We start from the raw sequence: 24,453 nt of genomic DNA on the forward strand, positions 1-24,453 counted from the left end.
TCACTTTTGTAAATAAGCACCTATCACTGTATATACCTCTTGCAATTTATACTGGACAGGCTGTGCTATATCTCATGACAGCTCCAAATTTAACCCCTATTGGAACGTGTCTTAGCACACCCTGCTCGGTTAGTAGGGTATCTATATGACCACTGTGTGGAATAGCTACACCACATTCAAGATGGACATTTAGTCTGTGGGGGATAAGCAAGGACCTCCACATGATTAGTGGTCATTACTGTACTTGTCAGCACCCTACTATAAGAATCATGAACTCATGAATCTGTTTCGTGTAGTTTCAGCTCTGCCCGGGGATATAAGTGTACAGCACTGCAGGACCGAGTCATATGTCACGGATGATGCGGCTGTTTATGCGCCTATGCCGAGCACGAGAGCTTACACATGCGCAGTTGGGAACGGCTCTCGTGCACGGCAGTACAAGAAGAGAGGGCGGAAAGCGGTGACCTGGAAGCACTTCAGGAGTCACATGGGATCGTGGCCATCAAGTAATAAAAGCTTTATTTTATAATTTAAGTTATTTATTGGCCGCGGGGGGGGGGGGGGGGGGGGGAGGGAATAGGACTGATAAAGAGGGGGCATAATGGGGGACACAATAGTATGTTTATATCAGTGTGCTTGAAAACCACCACAGAACTTCTTTAAGTATAATTTTCTTATACAGTGGGGGACACTGAAGTCACAGGGGAACATAGGTGACAAAAAGGGGGACACTGGAGGCACACAGGAGGTACAGAGATGGCTCTATGTGGTTAGGAACAAACCTACAGTCCCTATCTTGTTCGTTAACTGGGGACTACCCCGCCACTTTACAGGGCCTATTCCCAGGTTTTTCAGTTTTCATTTTGTACTTTCCATTGCACTAGTAGTTTTTTTTTTTCACAAGTTGTTTGTGATCCCCCATACTGTGCATACCGGGATCATTTTAAGATAGGGATTTTTGTTATTTTATCTTGTTTTTTTTGCGCTGCATTTTTTGTGTGTATTGTACTGTGACTGTGTATTGTATTAGGCACTAGCACTTTTAGGACTACATGTCTTTCTGGCACTAACCCATCAGTTGTTACTGCTGTGCTGGATGCATACCGTATATACTCGCATATAAGCCGACCCGCATATAAGCCGACCCCCCAACTTTTACCTGAAAAATCAGGGGAAAATGATTGACCCCCATATAAGCCGGGGGTAGGAAATGCTGGATTGGTGCAGGCGCGTGATCCCTCCATTGTGTCCCAGTATAGCTAGTATAGTGCCCAGTATAGCTAGTAAAGTGCCCAGTATAGCTAGTAAAGTGCCAAGTATAGTGCCAAGTATAGTGCCCAGTACAGCAAGTATAGTGCACAGTATAGACAGTAAAGTGCCCAGTATAGTGCCCAGTATAGCCAGTATAGTGCCCAGTGCCCAGTATAGGGCCCCCCCCCCCCCCCCGCTCCCTCGGACCACCACCCACGACTCGCATACAAGCCGACCCCCCAACTTTTGGTCCCCTTTTTTGGGGGTCAAAAATTCGACTTGTATGCGAGTATATACGGTACATCACTTCATTTACCATTATTAAGTGGGTGACCTCAGATATTTGTGTATTATTTCTTTATTGTCTTATTTTAAACGCTTTTGTTTTTTTTACTACTTTACAATGGGGATATGTCCCTTTCATCAATTATTTTATCTAAACTATCAAGGAAAAGTTTTTTTTTTCTCTTTTTAAGCAGCATAAATATGGGCAAGTAGGACCAGCAATTCAGAATTCATCTTTTCAACACTAGCCCAGCTGTCTGTCTTAAAGAATAACCATCAAAGAAACAGTTTTTCTGTAAAATTAAACTCTGTTAACCCTACATACCTACATAGCTTCTAGCCAGCAACAATAAAATGCTGTTCAGTGGTCTCTCAGTACAGCCAGTGTGAAACCAAAAGCTGTGTTTACCAGCTGTGTTGTAACAATTTGTGTCGGCATCGGGGGTTTTAAGGGAAGGCAGAGCTGAACTGTAACCTGGCTGTAAATTGTTTACTGTACACTGCGTGGCAGAGAGAGACACAGACAGAAGTGTGTGGTCCAGTCCATCTGCAGTATCACTAAGAAGGTATGCTGTCTTAACTGGATATCAGAGATGAGCCATTAAGACAACTTTAGGTAGTTTCCTTTCTCTACAGGAAGTAGAATTCCTGTGGGTAGAACCAGAACTTAGCAAACGGTTGATCCAGTTCAGAATCTACTGATGAATGTTTATGCTATGTATAATGTACAATTAATATTTACCTGAGACAATGCATATATAAGAAGTAGAGCAATTTTCACCTGTCAGTGCTCCTTCCATTCATTCGCCTATAACTTTATTACTACTTATCACAACGAAACGAACTATATCTTTTTTTTTTTCGCCACCAATTCGGCTTTATTGGGGTGGGGGGGGGGGCTACTTTTTGCTAAGAATTATTTTATTCTAAAAATGTTTTATCGGGAAAAACAAAGAAAAATATGGAAAACATTCATTATTTCTCAATGTTCGGCCATTATAGTTTGAAAATAATACATGCTACCATAATTAAAACCCATGCATTTTATTTGCCCATTTGTCCCGGTTATTGCTACGTTTAAAATGTTTCCCTAGTACAATGTATGGCGCCAATATTTCATTTGGAAATAAAGGTGCATTTTTTTTTCAGTTTTGGGTCCATCCCTGACTACGAAGCCCATAATTTATAAAGTAATAGTAATATACCGTCTAGACATACATATTACAAAAGTTCAGTCCCTAAGGTAACTATTTATGTATTTTTTATTTGTAATTAAAAATTTAAAAAATTAAAAACTGCTAACTATTGGGGAATGTGGGAAGTCGGGGGTTAATTTAAAAAGTAAAAATAAGGTAAAAATAGGTCCCTTATTCGAAAAAAACATGCAGATGTAATTTTACTATTTGGCCACAAGATGTCCTCACAGCTGTCTTCTGTATGCGTAGTATTACTAAGCAAACAGGAAGCACTGCACAGACGGCTGCGGTCATTTACAAGGGGACTTAGATCAATGAATGGGAATGATCTAGCAGCTAACGATCAGCGGCGGTAACAAGCACGATGGGGCGAGCGGGTACAAGCGGTGGGGAGGGATGTAGTAGCTATGCCCCTGAAAGCAGTTATAGCATTTTGCAAGGATGTAGTTACTTGTCCCGGGGGAGGGGAAAGTGGTTAAACTGGTTTTAATACATTCTATTCTTAATCGGTGCCTCCGTTATATCAAATGATTGATTATCCACCCAGTGGAAGGGGGTTTCACCCCATTTTCCTTTTCTACGGAGAGCGACTTCTTCGCCTGAGTGGGGACAGGTTAAATTTCCCCACCTGCACATACAGTGGTTGCTTTTGGAGGCAACCCTATACTTTAAATACCTACCTATCAACAATAATACACTATTGGGGGCTCTCATTTTTTTCCCCTTACATTTACCTGGGGCTTCCTTCAGCCCCATGAACTCCGTGGGCTCCTCCGCCATCCTCCCGGGCGGCTCCGTTCATCAGCAATCCTTCCCGTTAGGAAGGCTTCAGTTGTGTCAGTCAGGATGTCCTGCGCAGCAACTCATTGCGCTTCCTTCGCAGGGAGCATTCTGCACCTGCGCAGGTAGTACGCCTGCACAGTGCAGTCCAACTAATGCACATGAAGCCTTACTAAACGGAAGGATTGCGGACAAACTGATCCTCCCAGGAGGACGGCGAGGGAGCCTACGGAGTTCATGGGGCTGGAGGAAGCCTCAGGTAAGTATAGATACTTCAATATATTTTGTCTCAGGTTTCCTTTAAGCTGACAGCTATCAATCAACAACCTGCCAAATCTGATTAGTCTTTAGCAAAGTTCCTAACCAGCCCAGGGGAGCTGCTGATCTTTGTAGAGCAAGACAAAGTGCATTGTCACTTTTCTGCTAACATCAATAATGACTATCAGGCAAACTGACAGCACCTAGAGGATTAGAAGCACACTGCTGAGGATGTAGGGAGGGAGGTGGAAGGGTGTACAAAGCTTCCCTGGGCTCAGGGTAACCATAAAACATCTGTGATATCTTTTTAAGGCATTACAATAGCAGAGCTGTACCGCTAAAGCATATGTTCAGTTCCACAGGAGATGACTAATTCTGGTTCTACAAAAAAAAAAAAAAAGTAAAAATGGCAACTACAGCATGTAGTCAAGTTCCTGAGCAAGCACTGCTCATTAAAATAGAAAAAAAAGAGGAATGAAAAGATGTCTTACCTTTGAATCCTTGGCATAATACAGGGTTCTGCCCCGGAGCTTAAAATAGCGTTTTTTCCATCTCTGAAATGAACTGGTTTGCTTCAGCAATAATCCTTCTTTGATACTTGTCTGGAAAGTAAAGAGAGGGACAAAACAATTGTTAAAAATGATCAAATGTTCATTTGCTAGTGTATTACTAGACATTCGCAAGTTTTAGCAGGGGGCGTACCCCACATTAATTACATAATACTGAGCCAACAAGTTGCAGCTGAAAAAAAAAAATTACATGCGCACGCACGCGCACACACACACACACATTCCAAGTGAGGCCTAGTGCACACCGAGCGGTTTTTAGAGCGATCCACCGGCCGCATCCGCCTGGAAAAACGCTTGGCTAATGTATTGCAATGGGATGGTGCACACCGGCGGTTTGAGGTTTTTGCCAAGCCGCAAACGCGCCTCCTGCTGCGCGTTTGCGGATTTCGGAAGCGTTTCGTCCTCAATGTAAAGTATAGGAAAAACGCAAACCGCTCTGAAAAACGCTACTTCAGAGCGGTTTGCCAGGCATTTTTGTTACAGAAGCTGTTCAGTAACAGCTTTTACTGTAACAATATGTGTAATCTGCTACACAAAAACGCACCCAAATCCGCTAGGTATGTTTAGAAAACCTCTCTAAACATACCTAGAATCGCTCTGAAATCAGCTCCCAAAACCACTAGCGTATTGCGGATCTGCTGGTGGTTTTGGTGTGCACTGGGCCTGACTCCTCTTTTGAAGAGAGCAAACAAAACAGTGAATTACAATGGTTTTATAAAACATGACTACTGCAGCTTACTTTTTTGGTGTGAGTGAGAGAGAGAGAGAGAGAGAATTGAAAAATTGATAGTTATGAACTGTGGGAGTGGAGAAAGCTATTAAGAGTTCCCTGGAAGATATAACCAGTCAATACTTAGAGAAATAACACCAGAGTGTTCACTAGAAGCGTTCATACCACTATTCACCTCCTTAGCTGTAATCCTGACTCAGGCTTGTGTAGGAAATCCGCAGCTCAGAGCAGTAATCCCTCGTCTGAGTGAGCGGCCGCCGGAGAGATACATAGAGGGCGCACTTCTCTTGCACAGACTGGCCGTGACTGGAGGAAGTTACGGGACCCGGTACCAGAGCTGCAGGCAACGGAGAACGGCGGTGTGGGAGGGATCCATGTGCATGCTCAGCGGCTATCATGTAGTGAGCCCTGGGCTCACTACATGATTTAAAGAAGAAAATTTTTTTTTTTAAAGTGCTGCGTTGCCCCCTTGCCGCGGGAATTGGAACAGCAAGGGGGTTAAAACGGGTGGAGGCGCCCAATGCATAAAAGATAGGCGATGCTATGGCTGTGTAGCAAGCATGAGCGCCTCTCTGTGATTCAAAGTCATTCAAAGCACAGTTACACTGAAAGATGGCATCAATGACCTTATTCCATAAATCTTCTAACCGATTGATGTCCATGCTGGTCTTACAATCAGAATGACCCAGATGAAACAACCACACAGCTAGTTTATACAAAGTTCTAAGGTGAATATCTTGAGGTCAGTAACCATGAATGGCTGTAAATTTGCACTGACTGCCTGAGGTGTCTACCTGGAGACTCCAAGCATCAGAAGGGTGACAGTGCTCAATTCATTTTACAGCAGACAGATGAGGGAGGAGACTTCACAGTGAGAATCAGGACCTGCTTACCAGCCACCTCGAGCAACTGTTAATGCACAGCTCCATCTCCCACTAATCCAGCTTTAAAGAGACACTGAAGCAACAACAAAAACCGTGATATAATGAATTGGTTGTGTAGTACCGATAATTACTAGAACATTAGTAGGAAAGAAAATATTCTCATATTTTCATTTTCAGTCAAAGTTTTTTTTTTTTTTTATAACATTGCATCATTCTCTAATATTTGCAGTTTACACACTACTCAACATTCTAAATGATTTTAAAGAGCAGCCTACAGAACTTTCGAATTGCCCTCTGCAGAGAAAAAGAAAATACAGTGACTGACAGTTAAGAAAAGCTTCAGAGGACAGAACTCGCTGCGACTTTGAAAGTCGTGGAGCTCAATGGCTCTTTTGCATAGATAACAACTGGAGTTTCTCAACTGTTCCTGTACTGGAAACAAGACTTATGTCTCTGCTCCTAATGCTTTATTTCTTAGTTGTACTACACATACAAATATCATTTTTTTTTTTTGCTTCAGTGTCTCTTTAATACCAAATATAGAACATGAGACCCTGTGGCGCAGGGGTAGGAGGTTCACACGTCAAATAGCTACATCTATTTTCTTCATCTGTTAACAAAAAAAATCGACTGTTCGGGATTCGATTCAATTCGATTTGCCATTGTTTTCCAATGGCAAATCGAATTGCATCGAATCGAATCCCGATCGGACATGTTGGATTTAATCAGATCGTAAATAGAATCGTAATCAAATCGTATAAAGAATCGTATCGTGTAGATTGGGCTTAACTGTAAGAAACTTCAGAAGCCCTATTTGATACTCAGACCACAATCTAACTAGTTTGTAGAGATCGCCAATGATGATGATTGGAGATGGGCCAATCTTTGCTGCCGAATTTGCTTGCTCCAATTCCAAGCTGCATGCAATTTGAATGTAATTTGCACGCAAGTCAGAATTATCAGCGTCTTAATGATGGTCTCTGGAAATCTACATTGTGTTTTTGAATGTTCTTGTGTGATACTTCGTAGATTTTCATACCAGCGTTCCCGCTGGGCCCCCTCTGATCAACTCCGCTGTGCTATATGCAGGTTGATAACAGCCTGACATGCAAGAAATAAAATTCATGATCATCAAGTGTGCAGTGGTGACTAATGGAGCACAGCAATGAGATTCATGCATGCCTCTAGCATGCCCACCCATCAGTGGTTTTCAACATTGATAAACTTTCTAAAACCTGACTTATTGGGCAGACTGGGGGCCATGGATTCCAGGCCTAACCAATAACCAGAAAGCAGACAGTCTACAGGTGGCCATACACTATAAAAAATTTTTTTAACTTTGATTCGATTCGAGCAGTCCGATCCAAATTTTAACCATTTCAGTCTGCGGGTATTTTTCACCTTATGGACAAGAGGAATTTTCACATTTCATCGTTCCTCCCTTTCATTCCTCAATAACTTTATCACTGCTTATCACAACAAAATGATCTATACCTTGTTTTTTACGCCAACAATTAGGCTTTCTTTGGGTCGCACCTTATGCTAAGACTTATTGGGCTCAATTCTGGTAGCGTTTAGTAAGTAATTACCTCATGGAATTGGGTTTACCTCATGAGGGAAATCAACTTTTGAATTCTGGTAGTTAAAGTAAAGTTTTACCTCATGTAATTTCATGAGGTAATTCATGTGGTAATTTTCTACTAAAAATGTGTGGTATTTAGTAGTGAAATACCTCACACTTGAATTCTGAAGTGAAATAAGGTGCGTGTTTGCATGTCTTTTACCTCACATAATTAGACCTACCTCTACCACATGATAAATGCAGTGCTGTGACAGAATTGTGATATCTGTCACATAACATGGAACCTTTTCAGCTTGTTCTGTGTTCAGGGCCTCCATATTTTGCTGAAATAAGTAAAAGTGATCTGACCAACGAATCCCCCCTCCCCCCCCCCAGCTTCCATCTTAATTTAAAAAAGTGAAAAAATGCTCCAAATCCTGTACAATCCTTCATCTGCAGCGCCCCCCCCTCAACATTGCCATTCCCCAACCTCTGGTTGGAAAAAAAAAAGTAAAAATGCTCCAAACCACAGCCTCTATTTTTAAAAAAATTCCCTCCTCAACAACCCCCCCCCCCCCCCCCCCCCAAAAAAAAATCTTCCAAAGACTATCCTAACTTATGGAAGACAATGAAAGACTATTACTTATTTGCTGCAGGCTTACCACTTAAAATACTTCATGTTTTACCTCACTCTATGCATTTACCTCATGTTTTACCACATGTTTTACCTCATGTTCGGAAATGGAGAAAAATCTTTCAGAATTGATAAAAGAAGAGGAAAATAGCTCATGAGGTATTTTACCTACAAACAAATATTTACCTCACATAGCTACCAGAATTGAGCCCATTGTAATCTAAATGCATTATAATGGAAATAATATAAAAATGGAAGGAAATCATTTTTTCTCAGTTTTCGGCCATTATAGTTTAAAATAATACCTGCTACCGTAATTAAAATCCACACATTTTATTTGGCCATTTGTGCTGGTTATTACAATGTTAAAATGACATCCCTAGTATAATGTATTGTGACCATATTTTATTTGGAACTAAAAGTGCATTTTTTTCAGTTTTACACCCATCACTAATTTTTACCCCATAATTCAATAATATGCCCTCTTGACATACATATTTAAAAAAATGTATTCCCTAAAGTCAGCAGTAGATGTAATTTTACTATTTGGCCACAAGATGTCCCCGCAGACTACTTCCTATTCGCGTACAATAAGTACGCTACAGGAAGTAATGTGTTACTACACAGAGTTGGCTTAGAGGGGAGATTAATGATGCTCCCATTCATAAATCTAACTATCGGCGGCCGTAAGCGGCAATCGGCGAGCCGGAGGCACCATTTTTGAAATAAACTAGTGTTCATTCTCGGTGGACATGTACGGATTGGCTCAGGGGACTTTTGTCCTCCGCAGCTAATCCCCCCTGTTGCCAGCAACATCGCGATCTCCCACACAGCCCCTCAAGCTGCAGGGACGTGACTATCGCGTCCCTGCGGCTGTAGCAGCAGACGCTGCAGACGTGAGGCTCAGGTCCCAGCGGCAGAAACGGTTAAGATTGATCGGAAGTTTTGATAAGAATCTTCGAGGTACAACACACAAATTTTTGAGATTGCCACAATTTCGGAATAAAAGATCGTAAAATTGGTAGGTTAGAAAAATCAAGAGAATGTATTGAATAGTTGCATACAATTTTTTTGAGGTTGAATACAATTTCTCAATCCATCGCACACGCCATACAATTATTGATAAAATTGGTCTGAATTTTCCAACATGACCAATCTAAAAAAAAAATAAAAAAAAAAAATGGGAAATTCGATCAGATTTTTTGATTAAAAACAAAAACCTTCGATTTTTCGGGAGAACCGATCGGATTTATGGAATTGGTGCAAAATTAAATCTGTGATTGTATGGTGTGTGACCAACTTTACTTTATCTTTTAGATTAGATCCCCCCACCAAGAAAAAAATATTGTACATGTCACATTGTGCCTTAGGACCCAGTTCTATTTTCATTCTGTCTGAACTTCCTGGTCAGCAGGACAATGGAACTCTACTGAAGTGACTCTGAAGCCTTCGTAACCATGCAGAGATATAATATACTGTATATCAGAAGTCAACAAACTGTTCCAGGCTATTAAAAACAAGAGCAGAAGACAAAGACAAGTGACAGCAGTATTGTTTGGCTACAGTTGTGTTGGTTACTCAATGCTGTTAACACAACACTTCTGTGTCCTACTGTCACTCTCAATATAAACAATTTTGTAAAAAAACAAAACATGAAAAATAAAACATTTCTTATAGCGAGGATCTGTGCACCACATTATTATTATTAATTTTATTTATAAAGCGCCAACATATTACACAGCGCTAGACAAATACATACAATGATATAAAGGGTGGCAGACCTAACGTACCAAGGTTATGCAACATAGGACAAAGTTATAGAAGGCAAACGGTACAAAATACATGATCATGTGATTTTGGGCTGATTAGGCCCAGTAATTCAAGTAAGAGGCGGTCATAAGAAGGGTTCAATACAATAGTTTAACGTGTTTTCATCACATCTAGAGAACATCAGATGCATAGATTCCTGTATAAAAGTGTCCTCACCTCTCTTGTTTGACCCAGACTCTTATAGCCAATGCATAGAACAAAACATAGCAATGTATCGCTAGAATCCCCAATAAGTGCCAATCTGCATACAGTCGGGGTGCCCCGATAAATACTACCTCGGGCAAGAGTCTAGCAATTAACTTGTCAACAGTCCTTTCCAAGAAAAAAAAAAAATGAAACCACCAATGAGATATAGAGGATGGAATAGGGAGTCACTGGGAATTGTTCAGCTGATCTTTGAGAACATAGCTTCCATTCCTGCCCCACACTACTGTACATTCCATGCAGTGCCTTCACCTCACTGACTTCTTTCCAATGTATTTACCAGTTTCCCTGGTCTGATGCTCCTTTCATTTCACTGCACTGACAGCCATCAAATAAAGATAAAACAAAATGTTCAGGCTTAAAAGACCTAATATAATTCTGGATATAAAAACAGTTTTCAATGGAAGCTTATGATGCTGACATGTGTTCCATAAAGCAGGTGCTACTTTAAACTATGACCTCCAAACCAATGGCGAATGTGAGAAGGTTTTTGACACCTCATTGCCGTTTAGGATTGTGAGTGCAGATATAAAACCAAGAAAGTAAAAATAATAAGTAGCCTTCAGTCTCATGGCAGGCAACACATACTATACTGTATGTATTTACATTAATAGTCAAAGTATAGCTTACTATAAGGCTGCCTACGTCATATGCCGCACAATGTAGTCCATAAGTCAAGAATGTCCATTCACTGGGCAACACAGTGGCATGGCGGACAGCACTCTTGCCTTGCAGTGTTAGGGTCCTCAGGTTTAAATCTGGGCAAGGAAATGATCAGCAAGGAGTCTGTATGTATCATCCCGGCAAACTACGGGCAGCTCGTTTAACCAATACTAGATGCCCTTCAGCTACCGAACAAAACAAAAAAAGCATTTGGCATCAGTTCCCAACATTTCAACATTGCATTTTGAGCCCCTAAATGCACACCGGCTGCATTGAGTTAAATGCTGCCATCGGGGACTTGGTGGATCCTGGCGGTAAACGCCGTGCACAGCTGTTGGCAGCTGCCCGCTTGAACCGACCCCAATACTCCAACAACAACGACAAATCGTCAGGCAGCTCATTCAGGGAGTATGTTAACTTTGACAAACAGAACAATTTTATTATTCATTGTGATTAAAAACAGAGCAGAAAGCAGTGCTTATAATTAGCTTAAATAGAAGTGTGTCATAATATTTACTCTGTGCATAAGTGATGGAAGCGAGTGAAGCTGGGTTCCCACACCACTCGCATAACACAATCCTGGAACATAATGGAAAGCTCCCATGCACACTCTTACCCAAACAGAGACATGAGCTGTGCCCTCTTCTAGAACTGCCCTCTCAGGATCTACAGTCATTAATAGCTGTCAGTCCTGGAGCAGTTCATTTGGGTAATGAGTCCTGGAGCAACTAACAGCCCAAAGCCAGGTGTCCACTAACTAAGGACAAGGAAGGTATCCTATAAAGATATTTACCATTCGTTATACCCAATTAGACTTAAAGAGAATCTGTACTCTCAAATTCTTACAACAAAAAGCATACCATTCTATTCATTATGTTCTCCTGGCCCCTTCTTTGCCTTTCCGCAGCAATCCTGGCTTTTAATCGCCAGTTTTAGGCAGTGTTTAAGAACAAAAAACATGGCCGCTAACCAGGAAGTATATATATATTTATATATATAGATTTTTTTTTCTCTCATGTTACAGTAGTATACTACAAGTTTTTATTACATAGTGAATTATCTGCACTCCAGTCTGGATTTCTCACAGTTCTCAGCATGTGAAAGGCAGCTCCCATCCCCCTCAGAGAGCTCTGTGTGTGGAGCAAAAGCACACAGAGCCTGGAGGGGGCATGCAGGGTCATGCATAACTTCTCCCTATCACAGCAGAGGCAGCACATTTCCTCCCTGGGTCGACAAAGCTCGACAAGGAAAAGAAGATTATGTGTATTACAGAGACAGTACAACTAGAAAAGGCTGCAGTAATCCAGACCACATTAGAACAGGTATAGGAACTTATAGGATAGAAGAAATAAGGCTGAAAATGTTTGTTACAGAGTCTCTTTAACAAACAAGGAATAGCATAATACACATTTACATTACAACTAAACTTTGAGTTACAAAATTTTAATAGCATCCAGGTTGAAAAGTTGGTAACGGTGTTGTAATGGCAGCTGCGGCGAGCGGCACCGCCGCTGCAGCTGCCTCCATGTCAACGGCGGAGGTGGTCTGGGGGACGTCGCCTGCGGCGAACGCTTCCACCGCCATAGCCGTCTCTGTGCCCCTGCCCGTCTTCTCGGCAGGTAGGACGCCGAGGACGGGGCTTTCCCCTGCTCACAGGGTCGCTGTCTTGCGCGGGCGCGCGCACAGACAGGACCTTTATTCTGGGAGGAGAGGCGTCAGCTGACCTGCTGGTCGGCTGACGTCAGAGGAGTCCCACGGCGCCCAGGATTGGCTGATCCAGGAGGGGCGTGCCAGTGGGGTCTCCTCTGCTTCTTAAGCCTCCGGGCTTCATTCTGAAGTTGTCTGTTGTCGTGAATACTTGCGTGTTAGCGCTCAGACCTTAGGCTAGTTCCCTGGTGTTGATGCTAAGGATTTCACACCCAGATTAGGATATTGCTTACTGTTTGATCTCCTGTGTATGACTCTTAGCTTTTACCTCTGACTCTGATCCTGCCTTCCGATCCTGTACTTTCGCCTATCTGCCTACCTGTTGCTGAACCTCTGCCTGATTACCGATTACTCTCGTCTCACAATTCTGTACCGATATGTACCTTCCTGTTGCTGAACCTCTGCCTGATTACCGATTACTCTCTTGTCTCACAATTCTGTACCAATACGTACCTTCCTGTTGCTGAACCTCTGCCTGATTACCGTTTACTCTCTTGTCTAACGATTCTGTACTGATACTTACCTCTCTGTTGCCGAACCTTGCCCGCCTGACCATTCTACTTACTAGTGGGCCCTCGCCACTGGTGAGGTGTTAACTACGCCAGCTCCGCTGGTGAAGCAGCTCTGCTAGGCTTTAGTTGAGCCTTAATTACCTGCTCATTAGGTACCTGTCATTTTAGTATTACTGTATCTCGTAGGCTGCAGTACAGTCTGACTCACCCGCCCCTCGGGTGTTCATTTGCCTGCAGTATATTTTGAATCACCAGCTCCTCGGGAGATTCAGCCTCTTCAGTATTGTTTCTCCAGCTTGCTGGAGGTTGTACGTTAGTACACGCTCAGTGTACTGTTTATACCTCACCAGCCCCTCTGGTGAGGTCTCATTAAAGCATTAAAGTTACGGTTACACCAATCACTACACTCTCTGCTCGTTGCCTGCTATACTAGTATTATTGGCGATTCTGCAGATCACCCATAATCAGGTATAGCTTCTGTATTATTGGTGATTCTGCAGATCACCATATAATCAGACATCTGAGCAACTACACAAGACCGTTACAGGTGTATAGTATAGGATTGAATATCAATTTTAAGACCTATATGCTTTTGTGAATCCTCTAGAATCATTTTCATCTTCCCCCTGCATGCATACATTGAGCTGTGTAACACCCAAAGTAAGAAGGATAACAGATTCCAGACTACATTTGTCAGTATTCATCGAATACAGTAGAAATCCCTTTTCTCCTACAAGTACGTGCATTGCTTATAGTTCAATGGAAGTAGGTGATGAACTGGGCAGATCCAGTCACAAGAAAGTCTCAGTATCTAGAGGACTTAAAGATTAACTTAACCCAGGATTGAGCATCATCCCAATCAATAGCCGATACCCCCTTTCCCATGAGAAATATTCACTTTTTCTCCAATAGACCACCAAGAGGGTCTGTGTGAATAATATTGTGGTGAAACCCCTTCCACAGTGTGATGTCAGGACCATGGTCATGACAGTTGCCTTTCTGTGAACCCTGTTGGATTGTGGGAAATAACATCTGCCAATCAACCAGTATCGCTCTCTGTGCATATAACACCTATCACATTGTTAGCGGGTGTGTTTATAGATAATGGCAGTTGGTTCTGTCTAGCTTTTTTCTTGTCTGCCAGTAGTAAAGATGATGACTAGCAGACTCATTCTGAAAAATCATAAACGTATTACAAACTAAATATCAATCATTTCTTCATCTATCTTCTATTGTTAACTCACTTTGTAATGTATTTTATTTTTCCCTCTACTACTCTTTAAAGGACCACTCGCAAAAAAAAGGTAAAATGTAAAATACATGCATATACGATGTGTACTTAGCCCAAAGTAAAATGCACTATAACTTGCTTTTTCACCTATATTACTATCACATACAGAACATAGTAAGATTGAGAGATTTGAAAGGTTTTGGACTAGTGTATCTCATCATGGGGGATTCTCAGTTTTTTGTTGTTTTTTTTTAAAGAAATTACTGAATGTAAACATTTTAAATCTTACAATTTTTCACGATGGTGGTCCTTTAGGTTTTATGGAAAGGGACATGTTTAGAAAAAAGATATTTAAATTTTTAAATGTTCCCTCCTAAAGGCTATTCTTATAGATTACATGAATAAACATGTCTGCTTTGATAATTCTGCCCTGTGCAATAGCAAGTAGGTGATAGTTCAGAGTGGCACATCTTACATAGACTCTCTGGGTGCCTGACCAAGGTGGCAAGCCAGAACCAAACGTAACATGTGTCAGGTCAGCACACCAGAAAATGTTCAGCGCTATCTATGCTCAACTTATTCCATCAGCAGCCTAAAGTGAAAGCTGACAATTGTTTGAGGGCCCCACAGGGTTCCCTTCTTCAAAGCACAATGTAGACAATTATTGGTTATTGTCTGCATTGTGCTTTGAAGAAGCACAAGATCCCTCAGGGCCACAAAACAGTGGTCAGCTGTCACTGTAGGCTGCTGATGGAATAAATTGAGCATCACGCTGAATAATTTCTGATGTGATGACTTGACTCAGTACTTCTGCCTTATTCAATAGGTTGGGCTTCAAACAGAACTAAGCTAATATATTAAACAATCACCATTCAAATCAGTAATAGGCACAATTTAGAGTGATCACATGTATTTTGAAAAATGGACAGAAAAATGTGTTAGAAATTTTTTTTAATGTAAATGAAATCTATTTGAGATGTTGCCCTTTAAAAACTCCCAAATGCGCCTGAGCATAGTCACATGTAGACCTCGGGGACTTCAACAACTACAGATGGTTGTCTTGTTGTGTGAGCTGAATACTCATGCTATGTACCCACATGAATATGTGCAGGACAACTGCTTCTTCCAAACCTCAGATATTCGGCAAATGCAGACATTTAGTTCAGGCATGCAAGGAAATGGGCTTTGTGCTGCCATTTCATAGCAATGCAATATTACTTACCAAATACAGACAAACCACGCTTGAAGAAAAACTTTGGGGAGAAAGTGATGTAGTGAGGCCCTGTTCAGACTATGTGCATTCCAAGCAGTTTTGAGGGAACGCGTACGGGTACAATATACGCATAGAAATGCCTATCAATGCTTTCCAATGGCCTCGTTCACATGCATGCGTATGAGACGCATACGTTTCTCATCCGCAAAGCCACACGCAGTTCTGTGCGTCACGCACAGAAACGGACGCAATGAAAGTCTATGGACGCGTATCAAAAACGCGCACTATTGCGTTTTAGCGTAAGTTTCCCTCTGCGTTTTTTTTCCCCCTGGGTCATGTGTGTGTGCAAACCGCATGAGTTTCTTTGAATTTATACGCCTTCTACAAATGCTGACAGTCTGAACAGGGCCTGAAGTTGTTGCTAATCAGTAAAGAGTTATTAAACACAAAACGGGAACTTGTTCAGAGACTGCAAAGTCTACTTTTCAGCATTCACTCACTCCAAAAGAAAAGAAAGCCAAGTTGAGTAGAAAACCTTTACTGCCTCTATGGGCAAGCAGTTAAGCTTGGAGTCCTGCTTGATGACCTCATCAAGCGAGGGACCCTTAAAGCTACACTACAGAAGAACATCGTCTGGGTGAATAAAGTATGCAGCCATGGACACAGACAAAAGGGGTGAGTGACACCGATGACCTCCCTTCAGCACAACGTTAGAGGCGGCTACACTTCAGAAGAACACCGCCACTCCATGGACACGGACTGCGGGGGTGAGGAACACTAACCCAGAGCTCCCGGTAGCACATCGCAAATGTTTATCAGAGGGAGGGAGGGATATAGGGAGTGAGGGGAGACGAGAGGAGCCAAGTTGAGCGTAGTGCGCTCTCACTACAACACGCTGTGCAGGGGAGGGAGGGTATGGAGGGGAGCGGATTGCTGCAGGACATTGCCGCTGTAACTACAGCAACCACAGAATCTGGGACATTCGCTTTCAAGCAGGGATGGAAGGAAGGGACCACAAGACTGCCATCAATTTAAGGGAGGCACAGTCAGCAGTGGCACATTTGGACCATAAGGCGCAGCAACATTTCTCCCCTCTTTTGGGGGAGAAAAAATAAAGTGTGTCTTATGGTCCGAAAAATACGGTTACCAGCACTCTCTAAGCTGACAAGTGGTGCAAAAGCTGAGCAACACTTGCAATCAAAGGTTTTTGTACATTTTTTTTTTTTTAACCTAAATAACCTAAATATATTATATCTGGAGCAATGCCTGAACAAATTGCCATTAACATATCAGTGAGGAGTTATGAAACTAATAAAAACTGATCTCTGCGTACAGACCTAAATAACATCAAATGCTTGAGAAGATTTTAACTAAAGCCTAACTTTTTAAGATAAAATTACCCAAGTTATCATGGCCTCAGCTCACAACAGTAAGATGCTTAGGCACTACTGAATGTAGAATGTAATACTATTATATATACACGCACGCACGCACGCACGCACGCACACACACATTATATATTACATGAAAGCATGAAAAGGTTAATCGACTACCACATTGCCTTAAAGCTCTAGTTCAATATTCTATTTTAATGCATTAATGATAGAAAAATTCAATTCAAATACACTTAATAAACTTTGTTAATGCAAATTTACTTGGAGGAAAACTCAATCCAAAGGGAGCGATCAGAGAGGAGGAGGGTGGGCGCCGCTCACTTCACACTAAAAGTGGAGATCAAAGGAAACTCAGGAGGCGCACACGTAGTAGAGCCCATATATAGTTAAGGTGGCCATACACATTTAAAGATTTGCAGCAGATTCGACCAGCAGATAGATTTCTGTCAGGTGCCTGTCAAGACGAATCTGACAGGAATCTATCTGATGTGTGCCACACACTAGGAACAGATTTTCAATAGATTTCAACATGAAATCTATTGGAAATCGATCTAAATCGATCTAAATGCATTATTGGACCATTAGATCCAATGCAACTTTATGGGCCATTGATTTGCTGCCAGCAGCAGATCGACCTAGATTTTCCATCCTGTCACATAGATCAAATTGAAATAGAATCGATTGATGTCTGAAATCGACCAGTGTATGGAAAGCACACGCCTTGATAAAGGGGGACCCTGCACAGCCTCCGAAACAATTGTCGGGTAAACTCTTGTGGAAACATGGCTCAATAAAGAGCGTGTTTGATTGAAGATTGGTGTACCGATACATTAGACTATGTACCTATGAAATACCTGCCGGGACACTTGGGCACAGGATACAGCTGATATATGGCTTACCCTTCTCCTGCACAAGTCCCGGCAGAGTTGATTACTATTCCCGCTCCAGGACGACGTGGATGGTAGGGAATGATGTAATCCAGCTGGCAGCTATTGCTGGCGGACGGATTATAGTGTTTTAAAACTCAAGCTCCGTCTTCTGACAGCGCCGAAGTTGCTCACTGTACGCTGCTATAGCCGGAATTCCTATTACAGCCTATGGTGGTGCCGGCTGCGTCCAAATCTCCTGCGCTGTTATAACCGCTCTCGCTCCTTCAGCTCAGTGAAATCAACTCCTTGTAGTGGAGCACTGCAGCTCAGCAGTACCATCTTCCTGCCCATTTTTCCTCTCTTCAGTGTGTAAGGCAATGATGCCACTAAACATGCTCTTATGCTGTATTCATATGTGATTAAGGAATCGCATTAACATGGTCTTTCTCATGGAATGTCGATTTTGCTGTTCCCACTAATGTGATGCAATGTCTTGTGACTGTCATACACCTTGCATGCTGCACTTGTGTTGCAATTGAGATTTCTCCCCTTAGAATTAAATGGGAGTCTGCAGGAGGCTCATCACAGGTAGAGACATGACAACATATTGGAGGAGATAATTGTCCAGAGAACAGAAGAGAAAAAAGTCAATCCAGTCATTACTTACACAGGTATCCCCTCTCACTTTCCTAGAGACCATAACAGCCCTTTAGCCATTTATTTTAGGCTATTCACATCAGTCTGGAAGACTATAGTCACAGGCACTATTCACAAGTCCAGTCCTTACCCGATCTCTGAGCAGTCATTCATTAGACATATGCCATAATGGCACTAAAATGGGCTTATGCTGGACAACAAGTAGTGTCCACGTGTCCCAGACAAAATTATATGCCAACCAGTTTTTTTGCCTACAGATCCAGAAAAAGAATGTGAGTGTAGGAGGAGGTTCTAACCCAGCTTGCACAAGTAGAGTCTGAACAAAAAAAACAAAACAAAAAAAAAACACCTTTCAGAAAACCAGATGCAGCTTTCTTTGACATAATTTGTCTGATTACTGCAGTTGGCACACAGTTTACTCCACTGGCTTTGCACTGGGCGTTTCAGTGGAAAAAGGCCCTTCATTTCACAAATGGGATAAAAACAAGGAACACCAAGAGCCCCAATAGTGTAATATGTACTGGTAAATGGTTACTAGATAGAGTAAATATTAATACTCACAAACCAGGGTTACCATTAGGCAACCACTGTAAAAGCAGGTGGGGAGATTTTACTGACCCCACTCAGGAATAAGAAGTCACTCTCTGTAGATGAGAAAAAGGGGGTTCAACCCTCCACCCAGGGTGGACTCAATATTATGCAGGAGAACAGAGGCGCCAAAAGGATAAAAGGAAGCTAAATGAGCTTAAAGGAATACTGTAGGGGGGGGGGGGGGGGGGGGGGGGGTTGGGGGAAAATGAGTTGAACTTACCCGGGGCTTCTAATGGTCCCCCGCAGACATCCTGTGCCCGCGCAGCCACTCACCGATGCGCCAGCCCCGCCTCCGGTTCACTTCTAGAATTTCAGCCTTTAACCAGCTGAGCGGTCTGGACGAGCTCAGCTCGTCCAACACCGCCAGCGGCTGCCGCTCAGGCCCTGCTGGGCCGATTTTAATGAAATAAAAAGCAGCACACGCAGCCGGCACTTTGCCAGCCGCGTGTGCTGCCTGATCGCCGCCGCTCTGCGGCGATTCGCCGCGAGCAGCGGCGAAAGAGGGTCCCCCCAGCCGCCTGAGCCCAGCGTAGCCGGAACAAAAAGTTCCGGCCAGCGCTAAGGGCTGGATCGGAGGCGGCTGACGTCACGACGTCGGCTGACGTCGATGACGTCACTCCGATCGTCGCTATGGCGACGATATAAGCAAAACAAGGAAGGCCGCTCATTGCGGCCTTCCTTGTTTATTCTGGGCGCCGGAGGCGATCGGAAGATCGCCTCCGGAGCGCCCTCTAGTGGGCTTTCATGCAGCCAACTTTCAGTTGGCTGCATGAAATAGTTTTTTTTTTATTTAAAAAAAACCCTCCCGCAGCCACCCTGGCGATTTAATCAGAACGCCAGGGTGGTTAAAGTCTTAGAAAACCACTGCGCCTGCGTTGCCGTGTCCTCACTCCCGCTGATGGCACCAGGAGCGTACTGCGCAGGCCCAGTATGGTCTGTGTCTGCGCCGTGCGCTCCTGGTGACATCAGGGGAAACGAGGACACGGCAATGCACGCACAGTGGTTTTCAGACTTTAAAGTCTGAAATTCCAGAAGTGAACCGGAGGCGGGGCCAGAGCATCGGTGAGTGGCTGCACGGGCACAGGATGCCTGCGGGGGACCATTAGAAGCCCTGAGTAACTTCAACTCATTTTCCCCCAACCCCCATACAGTATCCCTTTAAAAACCAAATTCTTGGTAAATAGAGGAGGTAGTGGTGGACTTACCTCCTCCAAGTAGACACACAACGACTGTAGTAAAGACAGTCAATATATTTTATTTATGAACTGCAGATATGCAACACGTTTCGCAGGTTTGATCCCGCTTCATCAGGCAATAACAACGGAGCAATAGAAATAGTAAACAGAGATAATTGGCTCATAACCCATGAGTAGTCATAGAGTCAATTATAATTATTACTACAGTCGTCGTGTGTCTACTTGGAGGAGGTAAGTCCACCACTACCTCCTCTATTTACCAAGAATTTGGTTTTTAAGCTCATTTAGCTTCCTTTTATCCTTTTGGCGACCTCTGTTCTCCTGCATGATTTCACAAATTGGGTTGCCCAACTAAGTAGCATTCCATGTTAAGTTAAGAAAGACAGCTATTACTGTAGAATGTGCCATAAACAACAAGCAATAGTAATCAAAAGTGAGATCAATAGCTAAGAGGAACTATACTACAAAAGCACTATATACGGGGATACAGTACTATGATCTATTGGCCTTGTCTGAAGCTGAAAGGTTCTCCTAGCAGCTATCACACACATACAATATGTGCTATGAAATGCATAAGAAGCTGCCGATGTGTCAGATATTTCTTTCTTTCCATTTCAAATGATGTACAGTATTTTATCTTATTTATGCTAATATATGCCACAGTTCAGTGTGAAATGTAGCAGACATGTGCAGCAGCTACAAGTCTTACTCATTATCAGCTATAGTACCAGGTCTATGTAACAACAAAGCAATTTCAGGTGGTTAGAATAGTGTACAGCTTAAAGCGGTATTGTCACCATAAAAATCAAATTTCAACAGCAACTGGTCTGAGTGTATTAAGTGATAAAGATGCTAATCCTGCATTCAAAACTTTTTCTGCTGTTATGGTTTGGAGTTATCACATACTTTAGGAGCACTGGCCCTAGTGCCAAACCGTGCCAAAGAGTTGAATTCTGGGAGTTCTTTTGAATGCTGGGAGTTCTTTTTATCTATAATATATTCCTCCTCTTGCATGTATTTCCCTGCCTAGCTGATCACTTGTGTTTAAAAGCAAGGCTGAGGTGACTCAGTGATTGGATGTGTAAATAACAAAAAGACTATGGGAGGAGGGCAGCTAATGAATACACGATGAGCAAGAGAAAGGAGGGGGGAAAACAAGAGTCAGGGAGGATATGATGTCAGCATAGCTTGGCAAGATGGCCACTGCCTAGATTAGGATTTTCTGCTTTTCCTTTGTAATATTCACAGGAATCATTACGTGGATCAACCAATACATCTGTTATGTAAGTAGAAGTAGTATTTATCTACTTATATATGTGTTTTTTATTACAAGGTTAGCATGGGTGTCGCTTGTTCTTTAAAAGGCCAGTATCCTGAGAAATCACACATTTAAAATACATGGTGGTTGCATGCATACATTTGTCCTAAAATGTAATGCACTATAAAATGACTTTTTTCTTATGTTGCAGTCACTGTCACAATAGGTAGTGAAAATCTGACAGGATTTGGACTTGTCCATCTCCTAATGAGCGATTCTCAGAGAATTCCTTAGTCAAAAGCACTGCCTGAATGGCTAACTGCTAGAATAGTGTGCAGCGAATAAGCAGGCTGGTCAGCATCTTTGCACAGGTACAGATTTTTACTATCTACTATAAGATTTGGTGCGCACAACAACAGGTTCATGCTGTGCACTGGGACGCAGTTACATTGTAACCATCCATGGCACAAATGCCTTGTTCAGAGTGTCTCAGTTGCATCCCTCATGCTCTACATAGCTTTGCTAAACACATCCAATTTCCATCTGGTGTCCGGTCAATGCTTATTCTGATAATAAATAAAGACACATACATACACATATTGATACACATTGATCTTAACCTGTGTACCTCAGCTGATTTGGGGGGCTTCTCCTGCAAGCATGCACATTAAAAAGCAGAACTTTTTCACATCAGAAGGAGGGGAGCTTCTCCTGCAAACGTGCATATTATAAACCAGTAGATATTCTCAACATCAAGAGGCTTCTTGTGTAATTACATGTCATAAGGTGACACTGCTGCAGTATTGTAAGTAATTGCCTTCCTTCCCAGGATAACAATGTATAGAACATGTATAGTCTCACTTACAGTAAGTGCAAAAATAGTGTGCACACACACACATATATATATATATATATATATATATATATACATATATATATATACATATATATATATATATACATATATATATATATATACGGTATATATATATATATATATATATATATATATATATATATATATATATATATATATATATATATATATATATATATATATATATATATATATATATCAGGGCTGTGGAGTCAGAGAGTAGGAGTAATTTTGGGCACCCGGAGTCGGAGTCGGGGTTTCAGAAACTGAGGAGTCGGAGTCGCATAATTTTTGTAAAAAATCCACAGCCCTGTTAAGTATTAGACTAAGGAGTCGAGGAGTCTGAGCAATTTTGGGTACCCGGAGTCGGAAGATTTTTGTACCGACTCCACGGCCCTGAGAGATATATATATATATATATATATATATATATATATATATATATATATATATATATATAGATAGATAGATAGATAGATAGATAGATAGATAGATAGATAGATAGATAGATAGATAGATAGATAGATAGATAGATATAGATATATATATATATATATATATATAGATAGATATATAGATAGATAGATAGAGAGAGAGAGAGAGAGAGAGAGAGAGAGAGAGAGAGAGAGGGAGAGAGAGAGAGAGAGAGAGAGAGATATAATCTATCTTCAGTAACATCTAGCTGCCTGCTTACGACTCTGGTGGCACTTGGCGGAGTGGCTTGGTGATTTGGATAACAATGCCCTCAGCTGAGATGATCCACCAGTCAGATCCGTCACCAATGCATAGAGGGATATCAGGGATCACTGTACAAATGCTAGATTTTCAGCAGATGTGGCCAAGACCAGCTGCCTAGGTTGAGAACCATCTAGCGTGTGTACAATACAAGGCTTCAAGCCTGGTACACACCATGCAATTTCCCATTAGATCAACATGTTTCCCATTAGATTCACAAATCAATAATTTCTAACAGGTACAATCAGGTTTCTGATCGATTTCCGATTGATTTTGTGTAGAAGTGATTGGAAAACCAATCGGAAACCTGACTGTACCTGTCAGAAATTACCAATTCAACCAGTCAACGTGATGGGAAATTGCATGGTGTGTACCAGGGATTAGTGAGAGCAATCAGCTCTATTCAGAGGGTAATTATGTAAATAAACTCATAGAAGAGAAGGACAGGCACAGTGTGGATGTAGAGATTGTTCCCTGGAATTGTAGCATTTGCAGAGAATTCATAAATTGATCAGGGTCAGGCAGTAATAGACAACCCAGGTTTCAAATTAAATGTTTAATAAGAATACTAATATTAAGCTATTGGGTTGTAACCTGACCACTGAAAGCTATACTTGCCCATTTACATGACTGGAATTGCACTCTTATTAGCGACAATACAATGATCTTGCTATTTGATAGGTTGCTTGCTTTCTTAGTCTCTAGCTCTGCTATAAGAATGCCCAGAGATTGCTCAATCAGTATTGCCATGTGTTTGGCAAGTATTCACTTGATACTATAATTAGAATGATATTTAATAAGCACAAGATAACTTCACCACAGATAATAAAACTCAGTACTGGAAAACTTTGGACGTTAATGAAGTGCTATACATAATCTTTGTTGCCAGGCAGAAAATGAGTATTTCCTGTATCCCTGGCAACAGGGGATATGATAAAATACACACAACAGCTCCTTCCCAGAGTTAACAGATACAGGTATGGAAGCTGCAGACATGTCCAGGCACCATCAATTAAAATCCTGAAGGGGCACAGACAAAGGTTAGCTTCAAAAAGAGAAGTGTCGAACTAGGAGTCTACTGGGAGAAGACCTGGGAAACCTATTTGTTTATAGCACATTAGGAATGCTGGGTGCTCCATGTCCTGTCAGTGTGGGAAAATAACGTTAAGGGATATTTATCCCTTTTAAGTTTACATAGAGCTCACAACAATATCTCACACATGATAAGAAGAGCCAACTGGCCAAGCAAGTCTCTTGAGCAGGTCATGGGATACATTAGTACAAGAATTTGTGTTGATGGCCTCTATAAACAGGAGTAGCAGTGGAAGCAAAGTCGGTTAACATTTGATGATTAAAGGGCTGTTTGCT

General features: G+C 41.9%; 1 protein-coding gene across 5 annotated transcripts in view; it reads right to left on the reverse strand.

Moving 5' to 3' along the window:
• The window catches only part of DGKH (diacylglycerol kinase eta), a 328,383-nt gene that overhangs the window by 137,111 nt on the left and 166,819 nt on the right, over nt 1–24,453 (reverse strand). For all 5 annotated transcript variants that reach the window (XM_068267797.1, XM_068267796.1, XM_068267798.1 and 2 more), the window contains one exon: nt 4,262–4,372. In XM_068267797.1, coding sequence (XP_068123898.1) covers nt 4,262–4,372 — 111 coding nt within the window. The remainder of the gene's footprint in view (nt 1–4,261; nt 4,373–24,453) is intronic.

This window comes from Hyperolius riggenbachi, chromosome 2 (genome assembly GCF_040937935.1).
Source record: "Hyperolius riggenbachi isolate aHypRig1 chromosome 2, aHypRig1.pri, whole genome shotgun sequence".
Classification (NCBI taxonomy): Eukaryota; Metazoa; Chordata; class Amphibia; order Anura; family Hyperoliidae; genus Hyperolius; species Hyperolius riggenbachi.